Source organism: Budorcas taxicolor, chromosome 4 (assembly GCF_023091745.1).
Source record: "Budorcas taxicolor isolate Tak-1 chromosome 4, Takin1.1, whole genome shotgun sequence".
NCBI classification, from domain to species: domain Eukaryota; kingdom Metazoa; phylum Chordata; class Mammalia; order Artiodactyla; family Bovidae; genus Budorcas; species Budorcas taxicolor.
In genome coordinates this window covers 71,651,951-71,679,189 of record NC_068913.1, presented here as the reverse complement: position 1 = coordinate 71,679,189, position 27,239 = coordinate 71,651,951, and the positions used below count along the sequence as shown (strand labels likewise).

General features: G+C 45.7%; 1 protein-coding gene across 1 annotated transcript in view; it reads left to right on the top strand.

Moving 5' to 3' along the window:
* Positions 1-12,145: 12,145 nt before the first annotated feature.
* NFE2L3 (NFE2 like bZIP transcription factor 3) overlaps positions 12,146-27,239 on the top strand; it is a 31,417-nt gene continuing 16,323 nt past the window's right edge. Inside the window, exon 1 of the mRNA XM_052639194.1 lies at positions 12,146-12,721. Coding sequence (XP_052495154.1) covers positions 12,146-12,721 — 576 coding nt within the window. The remainder of the gene's footprint in view (positions 12,722-27,239) is intronic.

Here is a 27,239-nt window from a genome sequence, read left to right as displayed (position 1 = left end):
CTCATGTCGTGAAAAACTATACAAGAAAATGACATGTTCACGATCTGAATGTTTCAGTCAGCTAGGTGATCCTGCTGATTCAAAGATTCCTGTGGGAAATATTTTGGTAAACAATCCTTAGTTTAGAGTTTCAAACATGAACCACATTTCTATACTTTCCAGTTTACCCATAGCAAAGCCTCTCTTTACATCAGCCAGTTTCAGCTCTGAAAGCCACCTTGTGGAATTTCAGTGTCTCTTGGCTGTGAAATGGTTTTCTGGCAGGCTTTCAAAGACAAGGACAGATGGCATTCCATGGGGGTACTCCCAGCTCTTTGTTTTAGCAAATATTGACACTTCTGTAGGAAACAGATCCAGTTACTGTTTCTTCCTAACTCATCTTGGCAATCCTGAAGGTTTGGAGAGATATAGGGCAGCAGAATTGGGAAAGTGCACTTGCCACTGAATTAAGACAGACATACATCAGGGAGAGTCATGTTCACAGTTAACTGATGCTTGTAAAAGGCACCGAGTAGTAAACACACTGATCACAAAGCACTTTCAAACAGAAATGAGACAGAGAGGGAAAGAAGAGACAACTGAAGGAAAATGCTCTCCAAAAAAATTCCAATTACTGTATGAAACTTTTTTTTTTTAAGATTCTTTCTAATCTAGATGTCAGTAACAGCAAGGCTATGATAGTTTTACTCAGAAAATCAGGGGATATTTGCTGTAATTCAAAATTAGGATACACTGGTAAAAAGCACTAAAAGTCCATCATACACTGTCCTTTCTAGAGGGCAATTGGCAGAATATGTCTAATTCCTCCAAACGTTTATATTCTTTCACTCAAAAATTTGGGAGAATTTATGCTATGCAAATAATCTGATGCATGACCAAAATTATATATAAAAGAAGTCTATCATGAAGTAGTTTATAATAGTGAGAATATAACAACAACCTAACGGAGAAGGCGATGGCACCCCACTCCAGTCCTCTTGCTTGGAAAACCCCAAGGACTGAGGAGCCTGGTAGGCTGCAGTCCATGGGGTCGTGAAGAGTCAGACACGACTGAGTGACTTCAATTTCACTTTTCACTTTCATGCATTGGAGAAGGAAATGGCAACCCACTCCAGTGTTCTTGCCTGGAGAATCCCAGGGACGGGGGAGCCTGGTGGATTGCCGTCTATGGGGTCGCACAGAGTCGGACATAACTGAAGTAACTTAGCAAACCAGATGTGCACGCATTCACAGAGCCTCAGGGGACAGTGTGTAGCATGGCAGGCCCTCTGCAGAGGCATGGAGTCCGGTCCCCAGCAAACGCTCTTCCGTTTCCACCACCGGCGTTCAGCTCCCCCAGAGATGCCCATAGGAGCCAATCTGTAAACAGAGGATCCCCCAGTGTTGATCGTAGGCTGTGTTCACCCTCACCTCAACAGCACCTTAAGTCTAATCAGCTAACTAGGATCTGTACATTGAAACCTGCAGCACATTAGAAACTTGTATTTAAAAACAATTAACCGTACTGACCGATTTTTACCTGGGAAATATGTAAATATGAAGTGTTGGGGTTTCTTTTTTTAAGAAAAGGAGACGTTCACCGCTCTCACGTGCCATTTGTCCTCAGAGGGCGGCTTTACTTTTTTGGTAAAGGAACAAGCTGCTGATCTTGACAAGGAGTTCATATATAATTGTTATTACAGAGGAATTGCTATCACTCATGTTTTAAAAATATCTATTAAACATTATTAAACTTGATCGGGATGGGGCAAATAAAGTTTTATTGGAACATAAAAAAAAACCAAAACAACCTAAGCAACCTATTTATCAGTCGAAACTATTTAAATTAAGGTGCATCTGTATTCTGAGATATTTTGTTCCCTGTAAAGATGACAGTATAGAACTATATTTGTTTATATGGAAGATAAATAAGTGGTGCAAGCATTATAAGTGGTTTTTATAAAGCAGTTACCAAAAAAATTATTTTTATAAAAATTGTTATATAACTTACATATGGTAAGTTATATAAATTATAAAAATTATATTACAAAAACAATATAAATACAGGTGTGGGTATTACATTAAAAAAGTAATTTTATCTTGGGTGGTAAAATTCTAAGTGATTTTAAGTTCCTATTGCCTTTCTGTATTATCTATTGGTGTTGTTTAACAAGGAACATAGATCGCTTTTATCAGCAGGAGAAAAACTAAAAAGTATTTCACATTGTAGAAAGGAAGTCACTGATGAGTTTTATCCACTTCTCTTACAAAAGCCCAACCCTGTTTGGCTGGGACCTCCCAGCGGGTAAGAGGTGGGGGACAGGGCAAGAGCCAGTGCAGATGGAGCCTTGAAGGAAGACACGAGGCAGAGGGTTCAGGCGGCTTCCCAGACAAGCCCCCAACCTGTGCGCCCTTACCTGAGCAGGCCTCCAGAGCGCTGACCTCATCGTTGTGACTCCTGTTCCACAACACTCCTTTACCTTGGCTCTGAGTTTGCCAGTGACTTGGCAGCACCCAGAGTATCACAGTCTTTACTCAGGAAAAAATATCGTTCTTACATAATAACAAGAACAAAACAAAAGCAGAAGGAAAATTGAAAAACATCTGCATTACTTTCCTAGAAATGCCCTAACAAGTTACCACACAAAAACTTGGTGGCTTAAAACAGCAGAAGGTGTTTCTCTCACAGTTCCAGGGACCAGAAAGTCTGACATCAAAGGGCAGGCAGGGCTGTGCTCTCTGCAGGCTCAAGGGGAGAACCCTTCTGAGCTTCCTCCAGCTTCCAGTGGCTCGTCACTCCAATCTCTGCCTCCAAATTCACATTGCCTTCTTCTCTGTAGGGCTGTGTGTCCGTGTGTCTTCTGGATTCAGCCCCACCCCTAATCCAGTGTGCTTTACCTCAGTCTTGACCTGCAAAGATCCTATTTCCAAAAAAGGTCACATTTTGAGGTCTAGTATGGTGACATCATTTAGGAGGGTCTATTGGCAACCCACTCCAGTACTCTTGCCCGGAGAATCCCATGGACAGAAGAGCCTGGTGGACTACAATCCAAAGGGTCATAAAGAGTTGGATGCAACTAAAGCAACTTAGCACGCATGTACATTCAACCCACTACAATATCATAAACAAGATTTGGTCAGCAAGCAGAAACTATGACTAGTATTTATCTTTTAAAAAGGTGAGTGAAGGGACTTAGCTGGTGGTCCAGTGGTTAAGAATCTGCCTTGCAAAACCAATACAATATTGTAAGGTAAAAAAAAAAAAAAAATCTGCCATGCAGTGCAGGGAACTTGAGTTCTATCCCTAATCAGGGAACTAAGATCCCACATGCCATAGAGGTACCGAGCCTGTGTGCCACAAGGAAAGATCCCAAGTGACACAGAAAGGATTCTGTATGTCCCAACTAAGACCTGATGCAGTCAGATAAATATTAAAATTATTTTATTTTAAAAAATGTGGGTGAAGGCAGTCAAAGTTTGGCGGGGGCTCAGAAGCAGATCTAGATGGACCAGGAAGGCCTGCCTTCTGTTCTTGTAGTTTGGCAATCAGAAAGCTGCTGCTGAGTTAAGATCAGATAGGGATTCCAGAATTTGGGAGGATAAAGCTACTAATTAGAAAAAACCAGCAAGGACAAAGAAACAGGAAGGACTTGGTTAATGATGTGAATTAGTAAAGAGAATATTATAGCTGCGATCAAAAATACAAATATGCTTGAGAGATGATTAAGCAAATGAGACAATTCAGGTGCTAAACTAAACCTCTGTTAGATAATTTAAAAAACCATCAACCTTATTAAATAACGATTAGGGTTGTTGGCCTCAAAATGAGCTTCTTATTAACAAAGGAGCAGTAAATAGGTCCTTGGCAAACTGCACTTACATGAATTCTCGGTGGTGGTTGCTTGGGTTTCCTACTTTGTGGATGACCAGTGACTTTCCCTACAATCCACCTTATCTGCTGCTTCCCTCATCAAATAGTGTAAAGTTGGAGAGTGAAGACCAATGTGAGTGTTAGACTTTCAAAATGTCATCAGGCAGGGGCATGTGCAAAAAAAAAAGGAGGACGCATCACAAAGATGGAAAGCTGTCAGAGAGGATGCTGTTCAGATTCTTATTCCAGTTGGAGAGTATTAAGAATTATTTTCTAAAGCTGTGTGGTTGTGTCATCGGACTGAAAGCCTCATAGTTAAGTAAGAACATGAATTTGGTTGTAATCTAACATAACTCATCATTGGTCACCAAGACTTTGAGACACTCAAGATGAGAAGGGAGCTTAGAAACCTGTCCAGTTCAATTTCTGACTGTGCAGGCAAAAGGCACAGTGTCCAGAGATATAGGTGCCCTTTCCAAGATGATTTGCTTGGGGCAAGTTAGGATTAAACTGAAGAATCCCAAACTCTCCCCACATATGTACCATAGGCTATGATCAATCTGATCAGGCAGTTCTTTTTTTCTTATTAGTTTTATTTTATTGATGTAAAGTCAATTTACAATGTTTTGTTAATTTATGCTATACAACAAAGTGATTCCGTTATATATGTACATTCTTTTTTATATTCTTTTCCATTATGGTTTATCCCAGGATATTGAATATAGTTTCCTATGCTGCACAGTAGGATCTTATTGTTTATCCATTCTATATATAATAGTTTGCATCTGCTAACTCCAAACTCCCAATCCAATGCTAAGTTCCCATAGTTTACATCTACTAATCCCAAACTCCCAATGCCAAGTTCCCCTTGGCAACTACAAGCCTGTTCTCCATGTCTGTGAGTCTGTTTCATAGTCTACTTCTGTGTCACATTTTCGATTCCACATATAAGTGATATCATATAATATTTGTCTTTCTCAATCTGACTTACTTCACTCAGTGTGATCATGTCTAGGTCCAACCATATTGTTTCAGGCAGCATTTCCTAAATACTCAGACTGTCAGTGTGAAGTGCTGCTCTACTTTGAACAAACCATTTTGGTTTTACATTTGTATGTTAATTCACTATGAGTGGCTAAAATAATATTTTTAGTCAAAAAGAACTAGATGCCCAGTAGTACTGAATAAATGGTTTCTGAATGAGTAGAATACAAAAATTAGACCAAGGGGCAGCAGCTCACCAGATGTGCCAAAGACAGATATCCACCCTTTCCACCCTGGTCTTGGGAAGACCATTAGCCCCATCTTCCAGCCTCCTTTGCACTGAGGTGAGGCCACGTGGCTGAGTTCTGGACAATGACATGTGAGTGGAAGTCATGGGAGCCACTTCCAGGCTTGGCCCATAAAATCCTCCCAACCGGGCTTGATCTTCACTCTATCTGCCAGCTGAATGGAGAGAAGGCTGAGGATCTAAAGGAGGATAGAGCCAATGAAAAGAGGGCCTGTGTCTTCAAATGACCTCAAAGAGCACAGACTTCCCCTATTGTAAACCCCTTTCTGGACTGTGAAATAAAGCAAACTTTCACTGGGTTAGGTCACTGAGTCTGGGGGTTGTTTATGATAGTGGTTAGCCACCCTGACTAGGTTTGTGTGACTGGTTAGGCAGAACAGGCCCACAATAGTTCAGGGATCCACCAAGGACGAAGGCTGGCTACAGCTATTTCCCTTTGCTGTCACGTGTCTCTATTGCAAACTGTTGTAGATTTCTCATTCCCTGCTGGCTGGCCTCACTCCAGTGTTTTGTAGACCTCTTTTCCTAATTCCCTTTGTGTCCCTGCAATCCCTATACACACACACACACATACATACACAGCAACTGCAAACTCTGGAACCTTAACCTGACTCTTAAGAATTCCAATTCACATACAGAGACAAGGTGTGGGGGTGGGGGAGCAGCAAAGCTACTTAGCTTGTTGAGTTTCCTGGCATAAGCCTGGCCTTACACAAGCATACTTCTCACAGGAGGAGACTTAGGTGCCCAGATCAGTGGCAGCATTTTGCCCCGTTCACATCCTGCTTCCCTAATAGGACTGTAAGCTCTTGTCCTCCCCTACTTTGTACCCCAATGACTGTCACCAATGGGTGCCTACTGTGTTGCTGATAGTAATTGCGGCTGACATGGACGAATAGGAGTCAAAACAGTGTAGGGATCACGAAAGAGCCACACCACACAGGCTGCTGTGAAAACAGGGCTGGTTATTTTTGTGTAAAAGATCAAGAAGGACAGAGCAATGTACTGAGAGACAAAACAGGACTTCATTTCCCTTGAAACTTTGCAGAGAAGATAAGATGTGAGCAGATATTACACCTTCGGAAGCCGTGGGAAGAACATGGTGATTGAGAAAGGGCATCCTCTCCTGCAGGAAGAGGAGGATGAGTCAGGAGTAAACAAGGAACAGCACGGAGGCAGTGTGGACTGTGGTGGAAAGTGGAGAGCTTGAATTCTCACTCTAGCATTGACCGAGGGCACGTCCATGGTCACGAGCCTGAAACTCAGGTTCCTTGTCTAGACCATACAAAATGGAGGTAGTGCCTACTTCATAGAGTTGCTGTGAGGAGTAAATGAGCTCCTGCCTGGAAAGGTCCCAGAAGAGTGGGGTTCAGTCCATCGCAGCTCCTCTAATGAAAGCCGTGTGTGCCCATGGCTCACAGATGGTGATCATCACCATCCCAATGTCCAAAGCAACTTTCAGAAGATTATAGACTAACAAGAGAGCAAGAATAAAGTTCCTCTTCATGAGTATCATTGATTCATCAAGACTGGTAGATATTAGACTGCAAATCAGGTCATTCATGAACGTGTTTTGCAGAAGCCTTTGGCAAAATGTCTTAACTATTGCAGACTCATTTAAATTCCTGTGACTATGCCTGTTACGAAACTAGCTATACTTAATAGCTATCTTAAGAGCTTAATAGAATAGCTATCTAATTCCTCCTAGATAATATGATTTATATCTTAATTTATATCTTAGATTTTAAATATGCTATTAATCCTGGAAATTGTTTTTCTTAACCCTGGAATTTTTACCACGAATTTATATTTCTTGTGGCTCATATGAGCAGAAATTTTCTAAAAGAAGGATACAAGGTTTTGACTAGTTCTCTTTCCTACTAATTTCGGATAAAGCAATTGCCATGAGAAAAAATACTTGTGTTCACCTCACACCAGAAATGTTTCAGTGATCTCTTTCATGTCAAGTTGTAATCTTATATTTATAGGGGTAAGCCAGATTATTGCATGAAGGGCTCAGAATGTACTATTGTAATGTTATTAATTCACAGTCATTAATTATTCATGGAATATTTCACTAACCATACTACACAGCTGCAGTTGCATTTTTAGATTTTCCTTCCACTTGTCTGATGTTCTCTTCTGACACAGATTGTGTTAGTTAACGAGACTATGTAACAAATTACCCCACAATTGAGTGGCTTGAAACAATATTTATTATCTTAGTGTCATTTCTGAGTCAGAATCTATGTGCAGCTTACATCTTTAGACTTGGGGATCTTTCACAACGCTGTGATCAAGGAGTTGGCTAGGGCTATCATCATCTCAAACCTCAAGCATGGAAAGACCTGCTTTAAGCTTGTTCAAGTGGCTGTGGTAGGCCTCGGGTCTTCACTGGCTGTTGGCTGAAGATACCAGTGCCTTTCCATGTGAGGAGCTTCTTTTTTTAAAATTTCTTAATAGGAGGATACTTGTTTTACAATGTTGAGTTGATTTCCACCTCACAACGACACAAATCAGCGATTATATATATAACCCCTCTGTCTTGAGCCTCCCTAACCCCTTCCATCATACCCCTCTAGGTCGTCAGAGAGCATCAGGCTGGGCTCCCCTGTGTTACACAGCAGCTTCCCACTAGCAATCAATTTTGCACAGCCACATGAGCTTCTATATAGGGCTACTCTTCAAGAGAGAGAGCAAGAGATGCACAGAGAAGGTAAGTGCTGTGGTCTGAATGCTTGTGTTCCACCCAAATCCATGTGTTGACACCTAGCCGCTAAGGTGATGGTATTCGAAAGTGGGGCCTTTGGAAGGTGATTAAGTGATGAGCCCCCTTAAGGAAGCTGTTGAGGGGTTTCCTTGGTGGTTCAGTGGTAATGAGTTCTCCTGCCAATGCGGTTAGATCCCTGGCCTGGGAAAATCCCACATGCCACAGGGCAACTAAGTCCGCACACCATAACTACTGAACCTGTGCTCGAGCCCCAGGGAACTGCAACTACTAAGCCGCCAAGCCACTACTGAAGCCTGAGAGCCCTCGGGCCCATGCTCTGCAACAAGAGAAGGCACCGCAATGAGAAACGAAAAGGAACCCCCAATCGCCACAACTAGAGAAGAGACCACAAAGAAAGGAAGACCCAGCACAGCCAAAAATAAATTAATTTTTAAAAAGCCACGGAGAAAGGGCTTTTTAAAAGCCTCCCTTGTCCCTTCCACTCTGTGAAGATACAAGAAGCTAGCTGTCTGCAACCCAGACGAGGCCTCTCACCAGACTAACCATGCTGGCACCTTGACCTTGTACTTTCAGCTTCCAGAACTGTAAGCAATAAACTTCTGCTGCTTATAAGTTACCCAGTTCTATAGTATCTTGTTATAGCAGCCCAAACAGACTAGGATAGTAAGCAAGATACAAGACACAGTCTTTTTATAACCTAATCTTGGAAATGACATTGCATCACTTTGGCCATACTCTATTTGTCAGAAGCAAGTAACCAGGATCAGCCCACAGCTGAGGACAGGAAGTCATTTCAGAACATGTCTGCCTCACAAGAATGCATTTAAAGCAGTGCTTATCAAACTAATCCTGGTGATAGATCAGCTTTCTTTCCCCTGTTATAGGTCAGTACTTTTGTACAGTAAAAAAATACATTTCTAGAAAAATTAAACAACTACAGTATAGAAAAGTGAACCTATTGATCATGGCTTGGTTGTTACAACAATGTCAAAAGACTGTAAACATTTCTAAACATTCAATTCTATTACTTACCTCATCTGGACCAGAAACAAATAGTTTATGGACTAATCTCAGTTATAGACCATCCTTTGAGTGGCACTGGTTTAAGGATCTGAATAAACACAGATGGCTTTTCAAGGCTTTTACAAGTCAGTGATTCGTACTTTTCACTTGGCTATTCCTGGGAAGAGGGATTCTAGAAAAAAAATTTTTAAAAACCCCCAAAAAACAAACAAACAAACCCATTCTCCACTCTCTCTGACTTCCTAAAAATGGGATCTTTTGTTATGTTGAAGGTCAAGGGCATGTAGGATTGATTATGAGTCCCCTGTTTAATATTTGGCTTCAAGGTCCTTTCTGTGCCTGCATTCTCACCAGTCTGTAAGCCACAGATTTGAATTGCACGGTCTGACTCAACATTAAAAAAACTAAGATCATGGCATCTGGTCCCATCACTTTATAGCAAATAGAAGGGGAAAAAGTGGAAGCAGTGACAGATTTTATTTTCTTGAGCTCCAAAATCACTGCAGACAGTGACTGCAGCCATGAAATTAAAAGACGCTTGATCCTTGGAAGGAAAGCTATGACAAACCTAGACAGTGTATTAAAAAGTAGAGATATCACTTTGCCAACAGAGGTCCATATAGTCAAAGCTATGGTTTTTTCAATAATCATGTAAGGATGTGAGAACTGGACCATAAAGAAGGCTGAGTGCTGAAGAATTAATGCTTTTGAATTGTGGTGCTAGAGAAGACTCTTGAGTGTCCCTTGGACCGTGAGATCAAACCAGTCAATCCTAAAGGAAATTAACCCTGAATATTCATTGGAAGGACTGATGCTGAAGCTGAAAGTCCAATATTTTGGCTACCTGATTTGAAGAGTCAACTCACTGGAAAAGACCCAAATGCTGGGAAAGATGAAGGCAAAAGAAGGGGCAGCAGAGGATGAGATGGTTAATAGCATCACCAACTCAATGGACACGAATCTGAGCAAACTCTGGAAGAGAATGAAGAACAGAGGAGCCTGATGTGCTGTAGTCTGTGGGGTCTCAAAGATTCAGATACAACTTAGTGACTGAACAACAAGTCTGACAGATACTATGATTATCAGCTCACATTTTAAAGGTGAGGAGTCAGCCCCTTCCCCAACTATATCAGGAAGTTTGAAAGTCCTTCCTGTTGTTCATCTGTTGGGATCCTTCAAAACACATCTCAAGTGTAAAAGATTCAATTCAACTGAAAAAAAATATGTTTTGAGTACCGACTGAGTGCAAGTTTCTGGGACATACTACCTTGAAGAAGGTACTACCTCTGTTCTCACCTGGTTTACGGCACTTACTTTGTGGTCACTTACATCTCCAAAATATTTAGGCATTCGAGAACATTCTTTCACTCCCCAATGAGACCATTAACTTACAGAGCAAAAGTACTTCATTTCCTATCCTTCACAACATCAGGCAGTTCAGTGGGTCCTCAGAAAACACTGAGCTAGATGTCTGAATTCAGCAGTGTTAAGCCCAGAACCTGAATCCCTGTCCAGGGACTAAGTGTCCCAAATCTCACTAACCTGGCAGAGCATCTCTCTTCCAGCCTCTTCACACCTGATAACCCACTCTCCAGGGCTTAAAGTAGAAGCCAACTTTTCAGAAGTCTGCTTCTGCTCCCCTAGTTCTCATAGAGCAAATTGGCATCTGATGTGGAGTTCTCATTACATTAGTCCCAAGACAGAGGAGAAAACCAGGTGGAGGAAGGAACCTTTAAAAGCAAGTCTTGCTCAATTTCTTACACAACTGCCAACCCTCAGCTGGGTATGCCCACTCTATCCCTCCCTCCCCCCTCCCCAGGAAGGGAGTGAGTTAGCAAAACTTACAATGGTAAGGCCCAGTGCTGAGCACAAAGGTAAGCCAAACAGGTTTTTTTTTTTTTTGCCCTCAAGAATGTATAATGGACAAATCAGGTCAATTTCAACTACAGTGCAAAGTGAAATGTGCCAAGTGTTGCAATGTTGGCATATGGAGAAATCATTGTGGGAGAACAGATGGGGGAAGAGAATTCCAAATGGTGAAAATTCAAAGGATGTATCTTTGGGTTAAGCCTCGGAAAATAGGTAATACAAATGATGGGTAACACTCAGAGGCCACTTCCTATCTACCCAGTGCTGTGGTTGGTGGTATACACACCTCATTTAGGGGTCACAACACGTGTCCCGAGGCGTGCTCTCATTAGTCCCACTTCACAGTGAGGAAACAGGTACTGAGAGTGACCAATTTGTCCAAGGTCCAAGCTAGTAAGCAGTAGAAGGGGGATTTGGACGCATACAGAGTAAGGATGGAGCACTAGCGCTCTTAACTCTCACTTAAGGAGCAAAGGAGATGGTGAGGAAAGGCCTAGCCTCTGGCAGGGCAAGCCGGGGGAAGCGGGAGGGAACAGATAACAGCTTTGTTTGATCTTTATGGCAGCTTTGGAATCTATATGTCAAACTCTCAGCTTTACAATACATTGCCTGATCTCCCCACAGCCTATTGAACGGTACTTTTATCCCCATTTTACAGATAAGAAAACTGAGGCACAGAGAAGTAACCGTTCAAGGTCACACGACTGGTAGTGGCGCTGGGATCTGAACCTGCTGTGCCAGCTCAGTGCTTTCACGTGGGTGGAAGCCCTCTGCATGCCGCCCAGTGCCTCGACTTCCCGCTCCCCCCCACCTCAGTCTATACATCCTGTCCCTTCCTACCCACCTTTACCCCGGACCCCCTACTCCCACCTCGCGGTTTCAGCCACAGCCGCCCAGCCGACCACCACAGGGTTGAAGGCCACTTCGCGCCCAGAACTACTTCTGCTCCCAGGAAGCTTTGCGTTCCCCGGGCATAAAGAGCCTTTGAGCGCGGGGGCCCGCCCCGCGCGGGCCCCTCCCACGGGCGCCGGCCCTGGGCGGCCGTGGGCGTGTCCCCGGCGGCGGCGCCCGCGGCCCGGGGCGGAGCCTGGCTGCAGCTCGGAGCTGCGAGGCAGCCTGAGAGGGCGAGCTCCGGCCGCAGGTGGCTCCTCCTCCGCCACTCCACAGCCGCAGGTACCCTGCCGGCTGCGGTGGAACCTCCTTTGTACCCTGCTCCGGGGGCCCGCGACGGCCGCTGCGCGTCCAGGTCCATTGTTTCGCCGCTCTGTCTCTTCCGGACAGGTGCCGGCGGCGCGCGGGGCCCGCACGTGCCAGAGCCGCGCGGCCTGAGCGCAGGGATCCGCGGGCGCCCGCCTGGGCGTCCTCGGGCGCGCGGCGGGGGATGAAGTACTTGAAGCCGTGGTGGTCGGACGGCGGCAGCCTTCTTCACCTCACCATCCTGCTGAGCTTGGCGGAGCTCCGCCAGGACCTGGACCTAGACCTCTACCTGCTGTTCCCGCCGCGCACTCTGCTTGCAGATGAGCTGCTGCTCCGGAACGGCCAGACGAGCCACATCTCTGCGCTCAGTCCTTTCCCGGCCTCGGGAGGGTGGGGGCGCGCCGAACTGCTGCACCCCAAGTGCTGGGAGCGGGACCCCGCGGCGCCGCCAGAGGGCCGGCTGCTCCGGGAGGTGCGCGCGCTGGGGGTCCCCTTTATCCCCAGCATCCGAGTGGACGCGTGGCTGGTGCACAGCGTGGCTGCAGGCGACGCCGACGGGGCGCACGCGCTGCTCGGCACCGCAGCCGCGTCGTCTGCCGGGGGAGTGGGTGCAGGCGTGGACGGCGTTAGCCAGGCTGCGCCGGCTGGCGGCGGGGATCCGCGAGCGGTTCAGAGTAGCCCGTTGGCCGCCGAGGAGGAGGAGAAGGCACCCGCGGAACCGACGGCTCAAGTGTCGGACGCCGGCGGACACGCGAGCGAGGTAACAGGAGAGCGGGACGCGAGCGGGTGCTGGGGGACATGGCCAGGAGCCCTGGTTGCGGCGGGCGGGGGTAGGGGGTGCGGCACGCCTGCGCACCTCCACCCGTCGCCCCCGGGCGTGTGGGGTTTGCAGGTTTGCGGAAAACTGTGAGCCTCTCCTGTTTGTGAATTCGACCGAAGAAGGCTTAGTGCTGTCGCTATGGCTCTTAGGAACCAAGTGGGTGAAGTCATCAGTTAGGTTATAAAGAACACCTGTCCTATGTTTGACGGCCATCAAGGGCAGTAGTTCGGGGGTGGAGAGGGCGGACAGTATGCTGGAAATTTTCTGGCCCATTGTGTTCGTTTAGTACCTCGTGTAAAATGACATATCTTTTTCCGGAACCGAAGGCGGCCTTGGACCGTGTATCCGGGAGGATACACGTTTCTCTTAACCGCGCTCCCGGCCCAATGTGCTCACCTCCTTCGGATTTGTACCCATTGCAGTTCGTTTTTTAATGCTTCTCTGGATTGAGGGGCTGTGGTCAGTGTCCACTCCGAGGCCCGCAGACAGACCGGTCTGCTCGTACTTAACGATTCTTCACACCTCCCCCCAGAACTTGTGTAACCCCTTAGCATAAAGAACTCGGGTAGCCTGACAGTCACCTAGTGACTAACAAATTTCCTTTGGTTCGTAGGTTCAAACCTTTCAGTTTAACTTCCTTTTAAAACAAAGTTCACCAGAATCTGTTGACTGAAGTGTCTGGTGCTCCCAACGGCGAGTTGGTGTCTACAGACACAGCATAGCAATTACCAAAAAATCGGCTTATCCAAAGTTCCCTCCAAAGGGACCTCTGTAATTGGCCTAAACCTCAGTGTTAGCAATTGGTATTGATCAGCAAGAGTTCCTTGGACGTTGTTTTTGTGGAGTGCAATCTTATGCAAAACGGAGCCAGACTGGTTTGTTTGGTGCTCTTCAGAATTGCCCTGTTTGTGTAGGCAGTTGCCAGACGAGCTTCTCCGCCCTCTCCTAGAGGGGTCATTGTGCCCAAGTGCCGGGTGATTCAGTGTTAAATGTATCCGATCCCTGCCTCTTCCTGGGGCCGGAACTAATGGGATGGGGGTGGGGGAGCCTCAGTGGGCTCCGAACAAACGGAGGGTAGGAGTGGGTAGGTCCTTTCCCCTCGGTCCTCCAGTCTCCACCCTGGGGGGTGGTCTCACCTGAATCCCTCCCCGTGCAGGGGTGGAGAGTTCTGTGCCGCTCCCTTTCCGGATTCCGTGCCACCCAGGGATGAAACCCAGTGTTGGATGCTGTCCCAGATGGCACCCTGCCCCCATCACCGCTCAGTGCCAGCCGGCCTGCCAAGTGTGTGAGGACCTGGAGGCATAGGAGGCTGCTCTTCAAGGACTTCGCTCCCCCGCCCAGGCTCTCCTGGTTGATAGCTCTTTAGACCAGCAAGGCTGCCATGGGGGAAAGCCCTGGGGACCTAGGCAGAGCCAGACCTTGGATGCCCTGAGCCCAGATTTCCTAAGGAAGAGGGTGAGGTTCACCCCAGGCCATTCTCCTGGTGTCACCTCCCCCAGCTGACATGTGTGGACCTGCGGGACTGTGGTAGCTGCTGGGATGACCTGGTTTTGTTCATTCTGGCGATAATTAGCTGTGGAGCACCTTACAGTTTTCACAGCCAGTTCACTTGCATTGGTAACACCTTTTACATGCCCCTTGTGAGGTCCACGGGCCAGGCATCCTTATATCCAATTCATACTTGGAAAATAGAGATCCAGTGAGGTTGAGGGGCTTGGCTAAACCGGCACAATTAGTACCAGAAGTGGATCTAGGCCCTGAGCCCCCCTGACTCCCAGGCTGGCACATTAAGCATCTCCACTGCACTTTTCTGTGCAAGCGTGCAGCTGGAATGGGCATTACCCCCACTCCTGACCCCAGCACCACTGCTCTCCACTGCTGGATTGACTTTAAAAAGCAAATTGTACCATCAGTAACGCTGAAGTTACAGTTGGAAACCAGGACTCTGGAGAAAATGGACTGAAAAAACCAAACAGCTCTGGTTTTTGCAATCAGCAAACCTGGGTTTGGGGGCATCACATAATAATGTGCCCTCATATGGACCACCGTAACCCCTCAGGCCTCAGTGTCTCATCTGTTGAGTGGGGGAGTAATGCTTCCCTCGGGTGCCGTGCCCATTAAGTGGGAAAAGCATGTGTGAAGTGCCAGCCTAGTGCCTGGGATGTGATTGTTTTCTTTTGCCTCCATCCTCAACACACCCTCCTTAACCAGTCCCCACTCAACATTTTGTCTTGTTTGTCTCTGTATCTAGCTTGATTGGTTGTCTGTTAAGGAGGTGGGGTGGGTTTGAGCCAGACTGCCTGGTTTGGGATCCCAGTTACACCATGCATTGCTCTGTGACCTTGGGCCATTTCTGAATGTATCTGTGCTTTATTCTCACCTGCACGATAGGAATAATATAGGTGCCTACTGCAGAGGGTTGTTGTGAGAATTAAACATTCATACCATGGAATAGGCTTAGAACTGTGCCTGTCCCACCTTAAATGCTCAAGGTTAACTTCAAAGAGAGGGAGTGCTGTGATATAAGAACATCTTAAGTTTGTTATAGATAATTATGGTGGCTTACATTTGAGTTCTGGAGATTCTGGTTTTATAGTATAACTTTCCATAATTTTTGTACTTGTGCAAAAATATTTTGGAGTAGGGGATTTTCCAACTATCAAAAGAAGTACAGCTTTGGTTTCATTTCTTAGTGAGGCTAATCATTAGTTGCAAACAGTATGTGGAATTCCCCAGGGCAGACAAGCTTCCCTTCCTGACCACAACCATTCACTCACAACTTATGAGGCACATGTTCTTCAAAGTCATGCACTGGTTAAACAAAGAAATCAACGGTAGTTGCAGAATTGAATGTGTGAGCCTATTTGAAGATGGGGTGACTACTTACAGCCAGCAGCCATATTTCAGAGAGCTGTTGCCACTTTAAAACTGAGAGGGCTTGTGGTCATCTTGATGTGGTTTCATGCCGTGGGACAGATGGGGACCTTCTGGGTTGAGGGGTCCAGCAGGACCTCTGACCTTTGGAGTTGGTTTCTTCAGGTCACAGGAAGAATCTGATACAGTCAATATTTGCTTCTAAGAGTACATAAACGGAAGAGAAAGCAGGTCCTTGATTGTTAAAATGAAAGTTGGTTTCTGTTTCAAAATTGAAGATAGTCCCTGATGCCTGGGCAGTTGGAGATAGATGAAATTTCAAACTCTTGCCTGTTTTCAACTTACAACCATGATACAGAAATAGTCTTTTGTGGAATGATATGCATTGCAGTACAACGTTTCACAGTAGACTTTTTACTTACTAAAATATGCAGTGAAGATGCACCTGTGATCTTCTCCTGGGAAGGAATAGCATGGGTCACTGTATTAGTGTTGTTGCTGTTTAGTTCCTCAATCGTGTCCGACTCTTTGCTGCCCTATGGACTGAAGCCTGCCAGGCCCCTATGTCCATGGGATTTGCTAGAATACTGGAGTGGGTTGCCATTTCCTTCTTCAGGGGATCTTCCTGACCCAGGGATCGAGCCCATGTCTCCTGCATTGGCAGAGGGATTCTTTGCCCCTGAGCCACCTGGGAAGCCCATTAGTATCCTAGGGCTGCTGCGACAAAGTAACATGAACCAGGAGACTTAACAGAAATTTACTGTCTCACAGTTCTGGAGGGAAAAAGGTGGAGAAAGGGTCTCAGCAGTTCTGAGGCTCCAGGCTGTGATGGTAAGGCTGAAGGTTGTGAGGGAGAGGTTCCAGGCCTCGCTCCTGGTTTCTGGTCATTTGCTGACAGTCTTCGGCAGCCCTTGCTTTTTACTGCATCAGCCCAGTCTCTGCCTTCTTCACATGGCGTTGTCCCTGTACGCATGCCTGTAGCCAGATTTCCCTCTTTATAGGAAAGTATAAAGTACTGTATTCCCTCTATATACCAGTCATATAGGATTAGGGGCCCACCTTCTCATCCTAACCAATTGCATCAGCAATGGCTCAGTTTCCAAATAAGGTCACATTCTGGGGTACTGAGGGTTATGACTTCGAGCACATCAGTTTTGACGGACTCAGTTCAATCCGTTATGCGGTCACCATCTCCCGTTTCGGGGAACTCTTGGGGGTGTTCCACTTGCTTACCAACGAGGTACCAGTTGTTGAAAGTCCACGGTGTCTAGAAGCAGCTGGACTACGTGTGGGACCATTTGCAACAAGACTTGGTGTAAGTTCTTGAGCAAAGCTGGTTTTTGGCTGGCTTGTTGTGCCACAACCCCAAGGAAGCCCAGACTTCTTCCAGTCAGCCTTTGACCTAAAGTGGTAGGTTGCAGAGACATCATCTCTGCAGTGTGTGAGTCTCCCCTTCGCTCACCCTGCTTCTCAGCTCCACTCGGAATTGGAGCGCAGGGCCCAGGCCTGCCCCTGTGGGCGACTCAGGCAGGCTGCTCTCGTGGTCAGTGTGCTGGCCCTGGAGCCTCACTGCTGACTGGTTATATGATCCGGAACACACTTGTTAACCTCCCTGTCCCTTGGTTCCCTTATCTGTGAAATGGGTTGGTAAGAGTCCCTTCAGGAGGATTAAAGAGATCACATGCGTTCTTTGGGGTTGGCACTTGGTAAGCCCTCCATGTTAGCAGCTGCTGTTAACTCAGTGGGGGCTGGAGGCACTCCAGTGCCCCTTCCTAACTTATTCCTCTGTGCTTTGTTGCCACATACAGGTCTCCAGCGCATGCCTTGTTCTTTTCCCGTTTTCATCTGGGAAGTCCCCCAGGGCTCCTCATTGCCTGCCAGTTTGCTATTTTGTTATTCAAGGCTCCCCATCTGATGCAGCTCCCTGTTCTGAGTTCATCTCTCCAGCTGGCCCACACCTGTAGCCTACTTGGCTACTTTGACTTTCTCCCTTCCTCTTCCCCAAATAGCCGGTTCTTTCCTGCCTTTGACTCGGTTACCTTTGCCCAGAATGCATCCTTTCATTTCTTTCAAGTCCTGCTGTTAAGTTCTAACTTCTCTCCACTATTACCTCGAGCATTTCCTGTTCTTTCCTTTGTGCCCTACTGCATTTTGTGACATTTCTTCTATGGAACTTGCGTTCTCTACTTTGAACTGCAGTGTGGAAACTGGGTCTTCACTCTAATGTGCAAGTGGCACCCAGGGACAGGATTAGGAGCAGAAGCCCGTTCAATCAGCGTGTGTTGAGCTCCTCATTCATCCTCCACGTTGACTCTGCAGAGCTTCTCAGGTGCTGAGAGCTCACGTCTTGAGACCTTCCAGGCCAGAGTCCCAACTACAAATATACGAAATATATGAAATCTTGATGGGCTATCTGACCGCTTAATGCTGATTTGAGTGGATGGGGCAGTGGAAAGTAGACTTTCAGGTTGGCATATAATTAATCAGGTGGTGAAACTCAGGATTGCCTGAAGTATGATCTTGCCCAGAATAGACAGGTTACTGTTCTTAAGTGCTGAGGTAGACTATGCTGCCCCCCCAACACCCACTAAAAAATTGAAACATAAAAACAAGCTTCTTGCATTTGTGGTAGCCTTTCGATATAAATAGTTTATTCTCAAAATCTAATTAAAGATGTACAGTAATATTCAAATACACTTCTGGGCAGCTGAAGCAGGCTGAGGCTCCGGTACACACCTGGGTGGTTTTTGGTTGAGTTGCAGGTGGTGGTTGGCAGATCATGGTCAGTGTTGTAGAGGCAAGGAAGGCATGGCCTTTTGTGATTGTGTGTGTGTGCCTTTTGTGGTTGTGTGTGTGTGTGTGTGTGTGTGCTAAGTAGCTCCAGTCGTGACCAACTCTTTGTGACGCATAGACTGTAGCCCTCCAGGCTCCTCTGTCCATGGGATCTTCAGGCAAGAATACTGGAGTGGGTTACCATGTCCTCCTCCAGGCGATCTTCCCAACCCAGGGATCAAACCCATGTTTCCTGATGCAGGTTTGAGGCAAAATTTCTTCCCCAGGGAGACTTTAGTTTTGTTCCATTTTGTCCTGAAAGACTTTCAGTTGATTGGATGAGGCCCACTTGGATTATCAAAGACACTCTCTTTTACTCAGTCACCTAGTTGGGGGCCACTGTTACCCACATCTGCACAGTACCTCAGTACCTTCACAGCAACACTAGGTTAGCATCTGATGGAATTCTGGGTCCTGTAGCTTGGCCACACTGACATGTAAAACCAGTCATCACCCCATCCCAGCTCCATATCTTCCTGGGCAACCTCCATGAGGCTTGGTGTCCAAATTGTAAAAGAATATTAACTTCTTTCCAGAAAAGTTCCTTGAGCATTAAATCATACTGTATGTTAAAGGGCTAGTGCAGGTTTTAGCATAGTAATAGATATTCAGCAAGTGATTTACTCTCATTGCTCCAGAGCTGGGGAATGTTGAACTCCCAGGAAACCCCTGACATATGGAGGAAATGGTGGATGACTGTGAGGTCTTGCAAGGAGGCCTTGGGCTTGTTGAGGCAGAACCCTTAAGCTCATCTGAAAAAAGAGCTGCTTAGACTGAAGTGACTTAGCAGCCTTACTTTAGAGCTGGGTTTCTCATCCCAGTGACTGTGTCAATTACCCGGTTGCTTGATACAATGTAAATTTCAGGGCCCCCGCCTGAGACTGGCTGAATCAGAGCCTCTCAGATGGGGCTTGGGATGGGTCTGCAGTTTCTCAGACTTCCACATGATTCTTCTGCCACCCCATCCTGATCTTAGCCATGGTTTTACTGCCTCAGGGCTTTTTGATGCCCAGCAATGTAGGAATGGAGGGAGGAGGGGGGTCGGTGGGGGACGGTGCCTGGTTGAAAACTATCCTTCTGAATTTAAAGCCCAAAAGAGCTCATAGACTGAGCCAAAGTTACCTGCTTGAGCAGCAGGACCTGGGCTAGAGCCCTGGTTTGCCAGGTGTTGTTTTAAAGTTAAAGCTTGACCTGTCTAGTTCCTTGCTGGGGATGAGAAACTAACTTGCAAAAATAACTAATAATGAATGCAGAACTAACTTGCAAATAAGTGCAGTTCAAAATTAACTCATGCTTAAGTTCTCGAATAGGTGAAGCTAGGGTACAAATATGAGAACTTTCTGGGAGTGTCTGAGAACTTTAAATGTTCTTTCACAGTTGAGGTCCAAGTTAAATGGGTGCCTGCATTTGTCAGAATTGTGCAGTTAAGGTTTATACAGTTCTGGCCAGGTATACCCTACCTAAAAACTATGAGAGAATGATTGAGTAGTGTGGAGGGGAGGGGTGGTGGGATTAGTGATGTAAGAACAACAGGTAAGGGACTAATTAAAAATATATATATAAATAAATTAAAAAAAAAAAAACAGGTAAGGGACTTCCCTGGTGGCCCAGTGGTTAAGACTGCGCTTCCAACGCAGGGGGCTTGGGTTCGATCCCGTCTCTTCCTGGTCTCAATCCCTGGTTGGGAATTAAGATCCCATACCTCAGGGTGCAGTCAAAAAACAAAACCAAAAAAGAATAGCAGGAAATTGTTGATAATTTTTGAAACTGGATGATGGGTTCATGGAGGGCTTGCTATATTGTTTTCTGTTTATTTTGTGTGTTTGAAATTTTCCATTGTGAAGAAAATACAAAAACATCATGCATGTTGAAGGCCACTTGGCCTGTCCTGCCTGCTGGAGTAATGTAGCATTACATGAATCTCTCCTGCTCTCCCCTCCCCACCTCCCCTCTGCTCTGCCCTGCCCTCTCCTGGTCCCTCTGCTCCCACCCCCACCCCCCCACCCCCCGACTGCCCTCCCCTCTCCCAGGCCCTCAGCCTGCACCTGGGGATTACATGTGGGAGAAGCAGCTCCTTTTAAAATCAAAGCCTGCAGGTTGGAGTTCATGCCCTTGTGTCCCAGGTGTTGAGTCTCCTGTTTGGAAACACTGGCCTTTTTCATACCTGGCTTCTCCTGGTGGGCAGTCACACTGAATGGCTTAGTTTCAGCCTCGTGGAGGATGCTTGCCAATTTTTTTAGCTGCTTCCTCTAGGAGCCTTCAGAAGTGAGTTTAGTCTATAGCACATGTTAGGGTGAGCAGTTTCCAGCGCATAATAGCAAATGGAGAGAAGGGAGATTGGATAATGGAGTCCTGTACTCCATCCTTGTCACCAGCATGACAATCACCAGTGCAGGGCCAGTCTTGGCTCATCTGTCACTCCCCTTGTCCCTCCCCCCATTAGTTTGAAACAAATTCCAGACATCATTTCTTGTGATTCTTGTGCCAGCTCTTTGCAGGGACTTAGTCAAGAGGAGAAAAAAGCCTGGGTTTGTTCCTTTCCTGTTCTTCCCACTACCTTCATCAACTCAGAAAAATCTTCTAAAAATACTTTAGGGTATATATCCCTAAAGGACCCTTCTAAACATTGACACAATGCCAAGACCACACCTAAAAAAATCAGCAAAAATTTGTTATCACTGAAGGTCCAGTTTGTATTCAACCCTAGTTATCTCATGATAAATTTTTTCACAGTTGGTTTGTTGGACTCACAATCCAAATAAGATCAGTACAATGCATTGTAGCCAGCTGTTCTGCTTGATATTCAGAGAGGGACTTGCTTTATTTGTATGGAGTGAACTCTTCCCATGTCTGCAGTTTTTATCTGTGTGAAGCAAGTGGGAGCCATCGTGGGTGGTGGTGCAGTTGGCTTTCCTGTAGGAAGAAGGCACCCTTCTTCCTACAGAAGAGGAAATGAAGAGTCTTCAGTGAATGACTTCTCACAGCAGCAGACAGGGGTGTTGGGACACCCAGCGACTACAGTGAAAGGCGGAGCCCTGGGTAGGGGGAGAAATGTCCAGGCCTCTCCTGTTCCTCATCACCCCCTCCAGCCTCCTACTGTGCCCTCTCACCAGTGAATCCTGTTGGGAGCCCCACAGTGTTCAGGGCTCAGCTTCTGGGGAACACATGGGGACCTGGGGGGCGGCAAACAAGAACCAGGACAGTGTCCATAAGCAGGCTGTCAAGTAAAAACACCTGCAGCCACACCCTGTTAAGTCACTTACCAGGTCTGTGACTTAACAGCAAGTTGCTTAACCTCCCTATGCCTCAGTTTTCCCCTTTGTAAAAGGAGAAAAGAGCAGTACCTGGGATGCCAGGCAACTTCAGTGAGATCATGATTGTGATGCCTGGCCCAGAGTGAGTGCTCAATCAATGTGAGCTATAATTATTATAAACAGCTGCAGCAAACCACCCAGGCCAGACAGGACACAGTCTCTCTTTATCTGGCTCCTGGTTTCTCTCTAGACCTGATGACTCCAGCTTGCCTCCAGCCTAGAGCCAGGGCCTCAGAATTCTTTGGCCTTCATCCCTCTCCCTCTGATGTCATCCTTCTCATAGGCCCCACACTGTTCTTTGTCTTTGAAGGTTCTTCCAACCCTAAAGGTCACAGCAGGTCTTAGTCTCTTCTCCCCCAGATCACTAAATGAAAGGCCCAGCCAGTGAAGCCAGCCGGAACTGTTCACAAAGAGTGTTTTCAGGGTCAAACTCTCCGTCGTCCTCTTCCGGTCCCAGCACAGGATAGTAAGTACCAAGTCAGAAATCATGCTGCCGGATACCAGAACTTCTAAGACTCAGCAAAGAGAAGAGGCCAGCTTTGCTTCTTTCTCCCCTCTCCACTGTCCTTCATTGTCTCTGAAAACCTTCCTTTGAGGCTTAGCTCTGCTCCCTAACTCATCTGTGGTGGCAAAAATGAGTTAACAGCTGGAGGACAGGTGTCAGAAGGGTACAGCCCTTGTTACCAACAGGGAAGGATGTGGGAGAGGGGTAGTTAGGAATTGGGATTGATATGTTCACACTGCTGTAGTTGAAATAGATAACCCAACAAGGACCTACTGTATATAGCACAAGGATGTTTAGTTACTCAATATTCTGTAATAACCTAAATGGGAAAAGAATCTGAGAATGAATAGATACATGTATAGAAAAAGTGAAAGTGTTACTTGCTCAGTCATTTCTGACCCTCTGCAACCCTCCAGACTGTGTAGCCCTCCAGACTTTCTGTCCATCGGATTCTCGAGGCAAGAATACTGGAGTGGGTCATCATGCCTTTCTCCAGGGAATCTTCCCGACCCAAGGAGATACATGTGTCTTGCTGCCACCTGAAACTGAGACAAACATTGTTAATCAACTAAACTCGAGTATAAAATTAAAAAAAAATTATTTACAGCCCAGTAGGTAAGAAGAGACCCAAATAATTGTAATTTTACATAGAATAGAAGCCATGTCATAGGAGAAACCCTACAGGCCATGGGATTTTTGAGACAGAAGAAACCAGTTTTAACTAAGGGGCCCAAACTGAGAAGGTTTGGATCCATGCGGAGGATGGGGTGGCTAGGCTGCCAGCAGTCGGGGCTGTGGTGGGAGGGCCTGCCTTTTCAGCAGCTGCCAGTTCAGTGCGAGTCCCTGGGGGTTGTTGAGCACCCCAGCTCACAAGTTTACGATGGCTTCCTGTGGTGAGCATGGAAACTTTCTTCTCCTTTTTTTAAAAATTGAGTCCCAGCCTGAGAGTAAAAATCACCTACCTACACACAAATAAAAAGTAACTTAATGATGGGTTTTGCTTACCCATTCTTTAAGAGCATGGACCATAAATCTCCAGTATATACAACAGTGCTTGTAAAACACTTGTACTGTCGCTCCTTGTCGTTGAGTTAAGGAAAACAGGAAAAGAAGAAAGCAAAGAGATAGTAATTACTGGCTACTAGGGGCTGGGGTCGCTTTCTCTTGGGGTTCTGATTGAGTTGTCAGCGGTTAGTCATTAATTACAGCTCTTCAGAATCAAAAAGCAGTAGAAAGTACTGATTAATGTTTACATAGTATTTTAAAATGTATAAAGTGCTTTTCCTCAACCACTTCCTTAAAATATGAATTAAAACTATTACCCTTCATGTCACAGACGAGGAGACTGAGAGTCAGAGTGGCCCACGGTCACAGCTGGTAGGATTAGGAGTGGCCTCTTTTGCTCAGCTGTTTTTGGACATGAGCTGTCCTAGCCAGGAGGCTTTTGTGGTACCTTGTGGACTGTGCAGAGTATACAAGTGCAGTAGCCCTTTTTCACTTTCTAAATAGAAATAATATTGGATCTTCCTCTCCTTGTCTTGCGTTCCTGGTGTCTCCACCACCACCCCCCACCCACCCCGCCCCCGCCCCCGCCCCAAGATAGAATTGCTTAACTGTCACAAATCGGTCCCTGGGAAGAGGACTCTCTCTGAGCCCAAGCTGAGTGGGCAGGATGTTTCTAAGGGAGTACATTTCAAATTTACAGCTGTGGAAGGGAATACAAGAAAGCAAATTTGGACAGAAGCAGGAGTCAAGCTCTGGAGCAGGTTGGCAGTGCCAGAAGCACTGGGGCGTAAGTGGCCCTTCACAGTTGTCCCACGATGGGTGAGGTGGCCAGGCCTTTCTGCTCTCTCTGCTCAGCCCTGGGATGTAGGTGCCCCAGGAAGGGTGTGACCTTAGGTGAGGGGCCCCTATGTAGGTGAGGCATTCTGTGAAGGCCCAGCTGGAGGCTCTTCGCTCCCAGGTCAAGGAGAATTCTTTCAAACTTTCCAGTGAGGAGTTCTAATGTTCCATAAAGCTTCCCAATCTTTTCTCTTCAAAACCAGCATGACAATGATACCAAAAAAGAAAGGAAGAATCCAGGAATTACTCTTATGCATATTCCTGCAAAACATTAAATGCTAGCAAGTCATACAGAAATATAGATGCATAAAGCATTTTTTAAAATGGATGTATTAGTTATCCATTGCTGCAGAGGAGATTGTTCCAAAACTTAATGACTTAATACCACATTTATTATCCCATTTATTATGTGAGTCAGAAATTCTGGAGTGGCTTATCTGAGTGGTTCTCCTTCCTGGTTTCAAGAGGTTGTAGTGAAGATGGTGATTGGAGTGCATTTATCCGAAGGCTGAACTGGGGCTGAGAGATCCAGTTCCAAGGTGGACCACTGACAGCTGTGGTCAGGAGGCCGCAACTCTATGCCAAGTAGAGTTGGAAGGGCCAAGGCCTCCGTAAAAAGCTTGAATGTCCTTGCAGCGTGAGTGCTCACTTTCATCAGGACAAGTCATCCGAGGGAGAGCAAAGAGGAAGCCACGGGGCTGAACCGTTACGCCCACCTAATAATATTCCTTTTGTTAAAAACTACTCATTTATTAAGTCTGGCCCCAACTCAGGAGGGGGGTTAATCTTGAAGAAGAAGAAAAGAGTGTTATATATAATTTGTGGATATTTTTGAAACACCTTAGTGTTCAATATCCATTTCTACTTTTAAAAATGCCCTTCAAAAATAAGGATAGAGCTTCATACTACCAAATCCTCAGATACAGTTTTGTATCCACTTTCTACTCCTTATCCTGAAATGAAGGTTTTATTTCTCTTTCTTTCAAACTCAGTCCTGCCATTTGTCCTTTGGAGTCTTTATCTACAGCTTTCTGAATGTTATCCTTTCTCCTCAGTCATTGCCTTACAAACATATTCCAGCGTCTCATCTTTAAAATATTGCTCTGACCCACTTCCCCACTCACTTCATAGCCAAAATTCTTGAAAGAATGGTCTGTATACTGTTCCCAATTTGTTATCTCCCATTTACTCTTGAACACAGTATCATTGGGCTTCTACCCTAAATTTTCGAAGGCCACCCACTGCTTTCTTATTGCCAAATCCATTGGATACTTTCCTGTCCTTACTGTGTGCAGCCTCCAAGCAGCATTCAACACAGTCAACCATTCCATTCTTATTGAAACAGTTTTGGATTCTGAGACACTGCTATTCTGTCTTCCCTTGCGACTCATTTCTTGTCTTGAGTCTTTTCTCACCAGCTTTTCTGCTTGACCTCTGAATGTTTCATTTCTGCAGAACCCTGTCCTGAGCCCCTTCTTAATTTGTGCTCACTTGTTGGAATCTCATTAGTTCCTGTGTGTGTGTTTATGTTGATGTGTTCCCAGTTTTTACTTCCAGTTCAAACCTTTGCTCTAACTTCCAGATTCTCATTTCATTCATGCAGGTATTTCTGCTTGACTTTTTACGTCTCAAATTTGACATTTCCAAAATGGAAGACCTCCCACTTTCCCTTTTTAATGGCTGTTGTAAATATCCACCATCTTTATTCAAGCCAGAAATCTAGTAGTCATTCTAAATTTTCTTCCCTTTTCTTGCTCTCCCATTTCCAGTCCATCAACAAGCCCTGTCTCATTTTACACAGTGTATCATGGATTCTTCCGCTTCTCTGTCACCACCACCTTTTTCCAGACTCTTATTTCTGTGTGTGTGTGTGTGTGTGTGTGTGTGTGTGTACTAAAGTCACTTCAGTCATGTCCGACTCTGTGCAACCCCATGGACTATAGCCCGCCAGGCTCCTCTGACCATGGGATTCTCCAGGCAAGAATACCAGAGTGGGTTGCCATGCCTTCCTCCAGGGAATCTTCCCAACCCAGGGATTGAACCTGGGTCTCTTATGTCTCCTGCATTGGCCAGCAGATTCTTTACCACTAGGCAATCTGGGAAGACTGTTACCTACTGTCAATTAATTATTGTAGTAACCTCCTAACTGGTCTCCCCGTGTCTATTCTTGGATTTACTCTGTGGTTGCAGAGGAAGAAGAAATAACCTGTAGCTCAGATTCCTACTCTGTGACTTTTCCTGCCTTGGCCCTTTTGCTCCACATGCTTCCGTCCTTAGGAGAACTCAGGCTTTCTCTCCTGTCTCAAGTCTCTCCCCTACTCCTGGCTAGGACTCTTCCCTTACTGTCTTCATAGTCGCCACTTGTTTCATACATATGTTGATCGGAGACTGAATGGGAGAAGGTGAGTGAAAATGCTGCTACTGTTCAGTAGTAGACCCCAGTAGAAAAGACCCCAGAAAAATGGACAGAGACCACAAAGACTTCACAGAAAAGGAAATACAAATGCTTTTAAACTTGTGAAAGATGTTCAACTTCACTCATAATAAGAGGAATAGAAATTAAAACTACAGTGAGATGCCAGTTTTCATCTATCACATTGGCACGTTTACTGGTAGGAGTGTAAGTTAATTACCAGAAACATTTTCAGAGGGCCATTGGGTAGAATCCATCAAATTAAAAAATGCATGTATGTGTTGACCTAGCATACATTCTAGGAATTTATTTTACTTAACACATGTGCAAAGAAGTATGCATAAGGACATTTAATTCTTTTTCTTTTTTAAGAAAGGATTGGAGACAAATACCCATCATTAAGAAACTAATCAAATCCATTGTGGTGACAGGAATGTATTGGTTGCTCTTTTCTGTACACAGCTCTTTCTGTTTTTAGATCTCAGCTAAAATATCACTCCCTTGAGAGGTCTTCCCTAACCACTTGTATTTGGGGCTTCCTCTCCCTTCAAATCTATCTCTGAAGAGGCAATCTAGACTTTTTCACTGTTGTATCCCCAGCATCCAGTATACTATTTGGCATTTAATATGTATTGATTGAATGAGTGAATGAGTAAGGAAAGCTGCATGATATCCTTA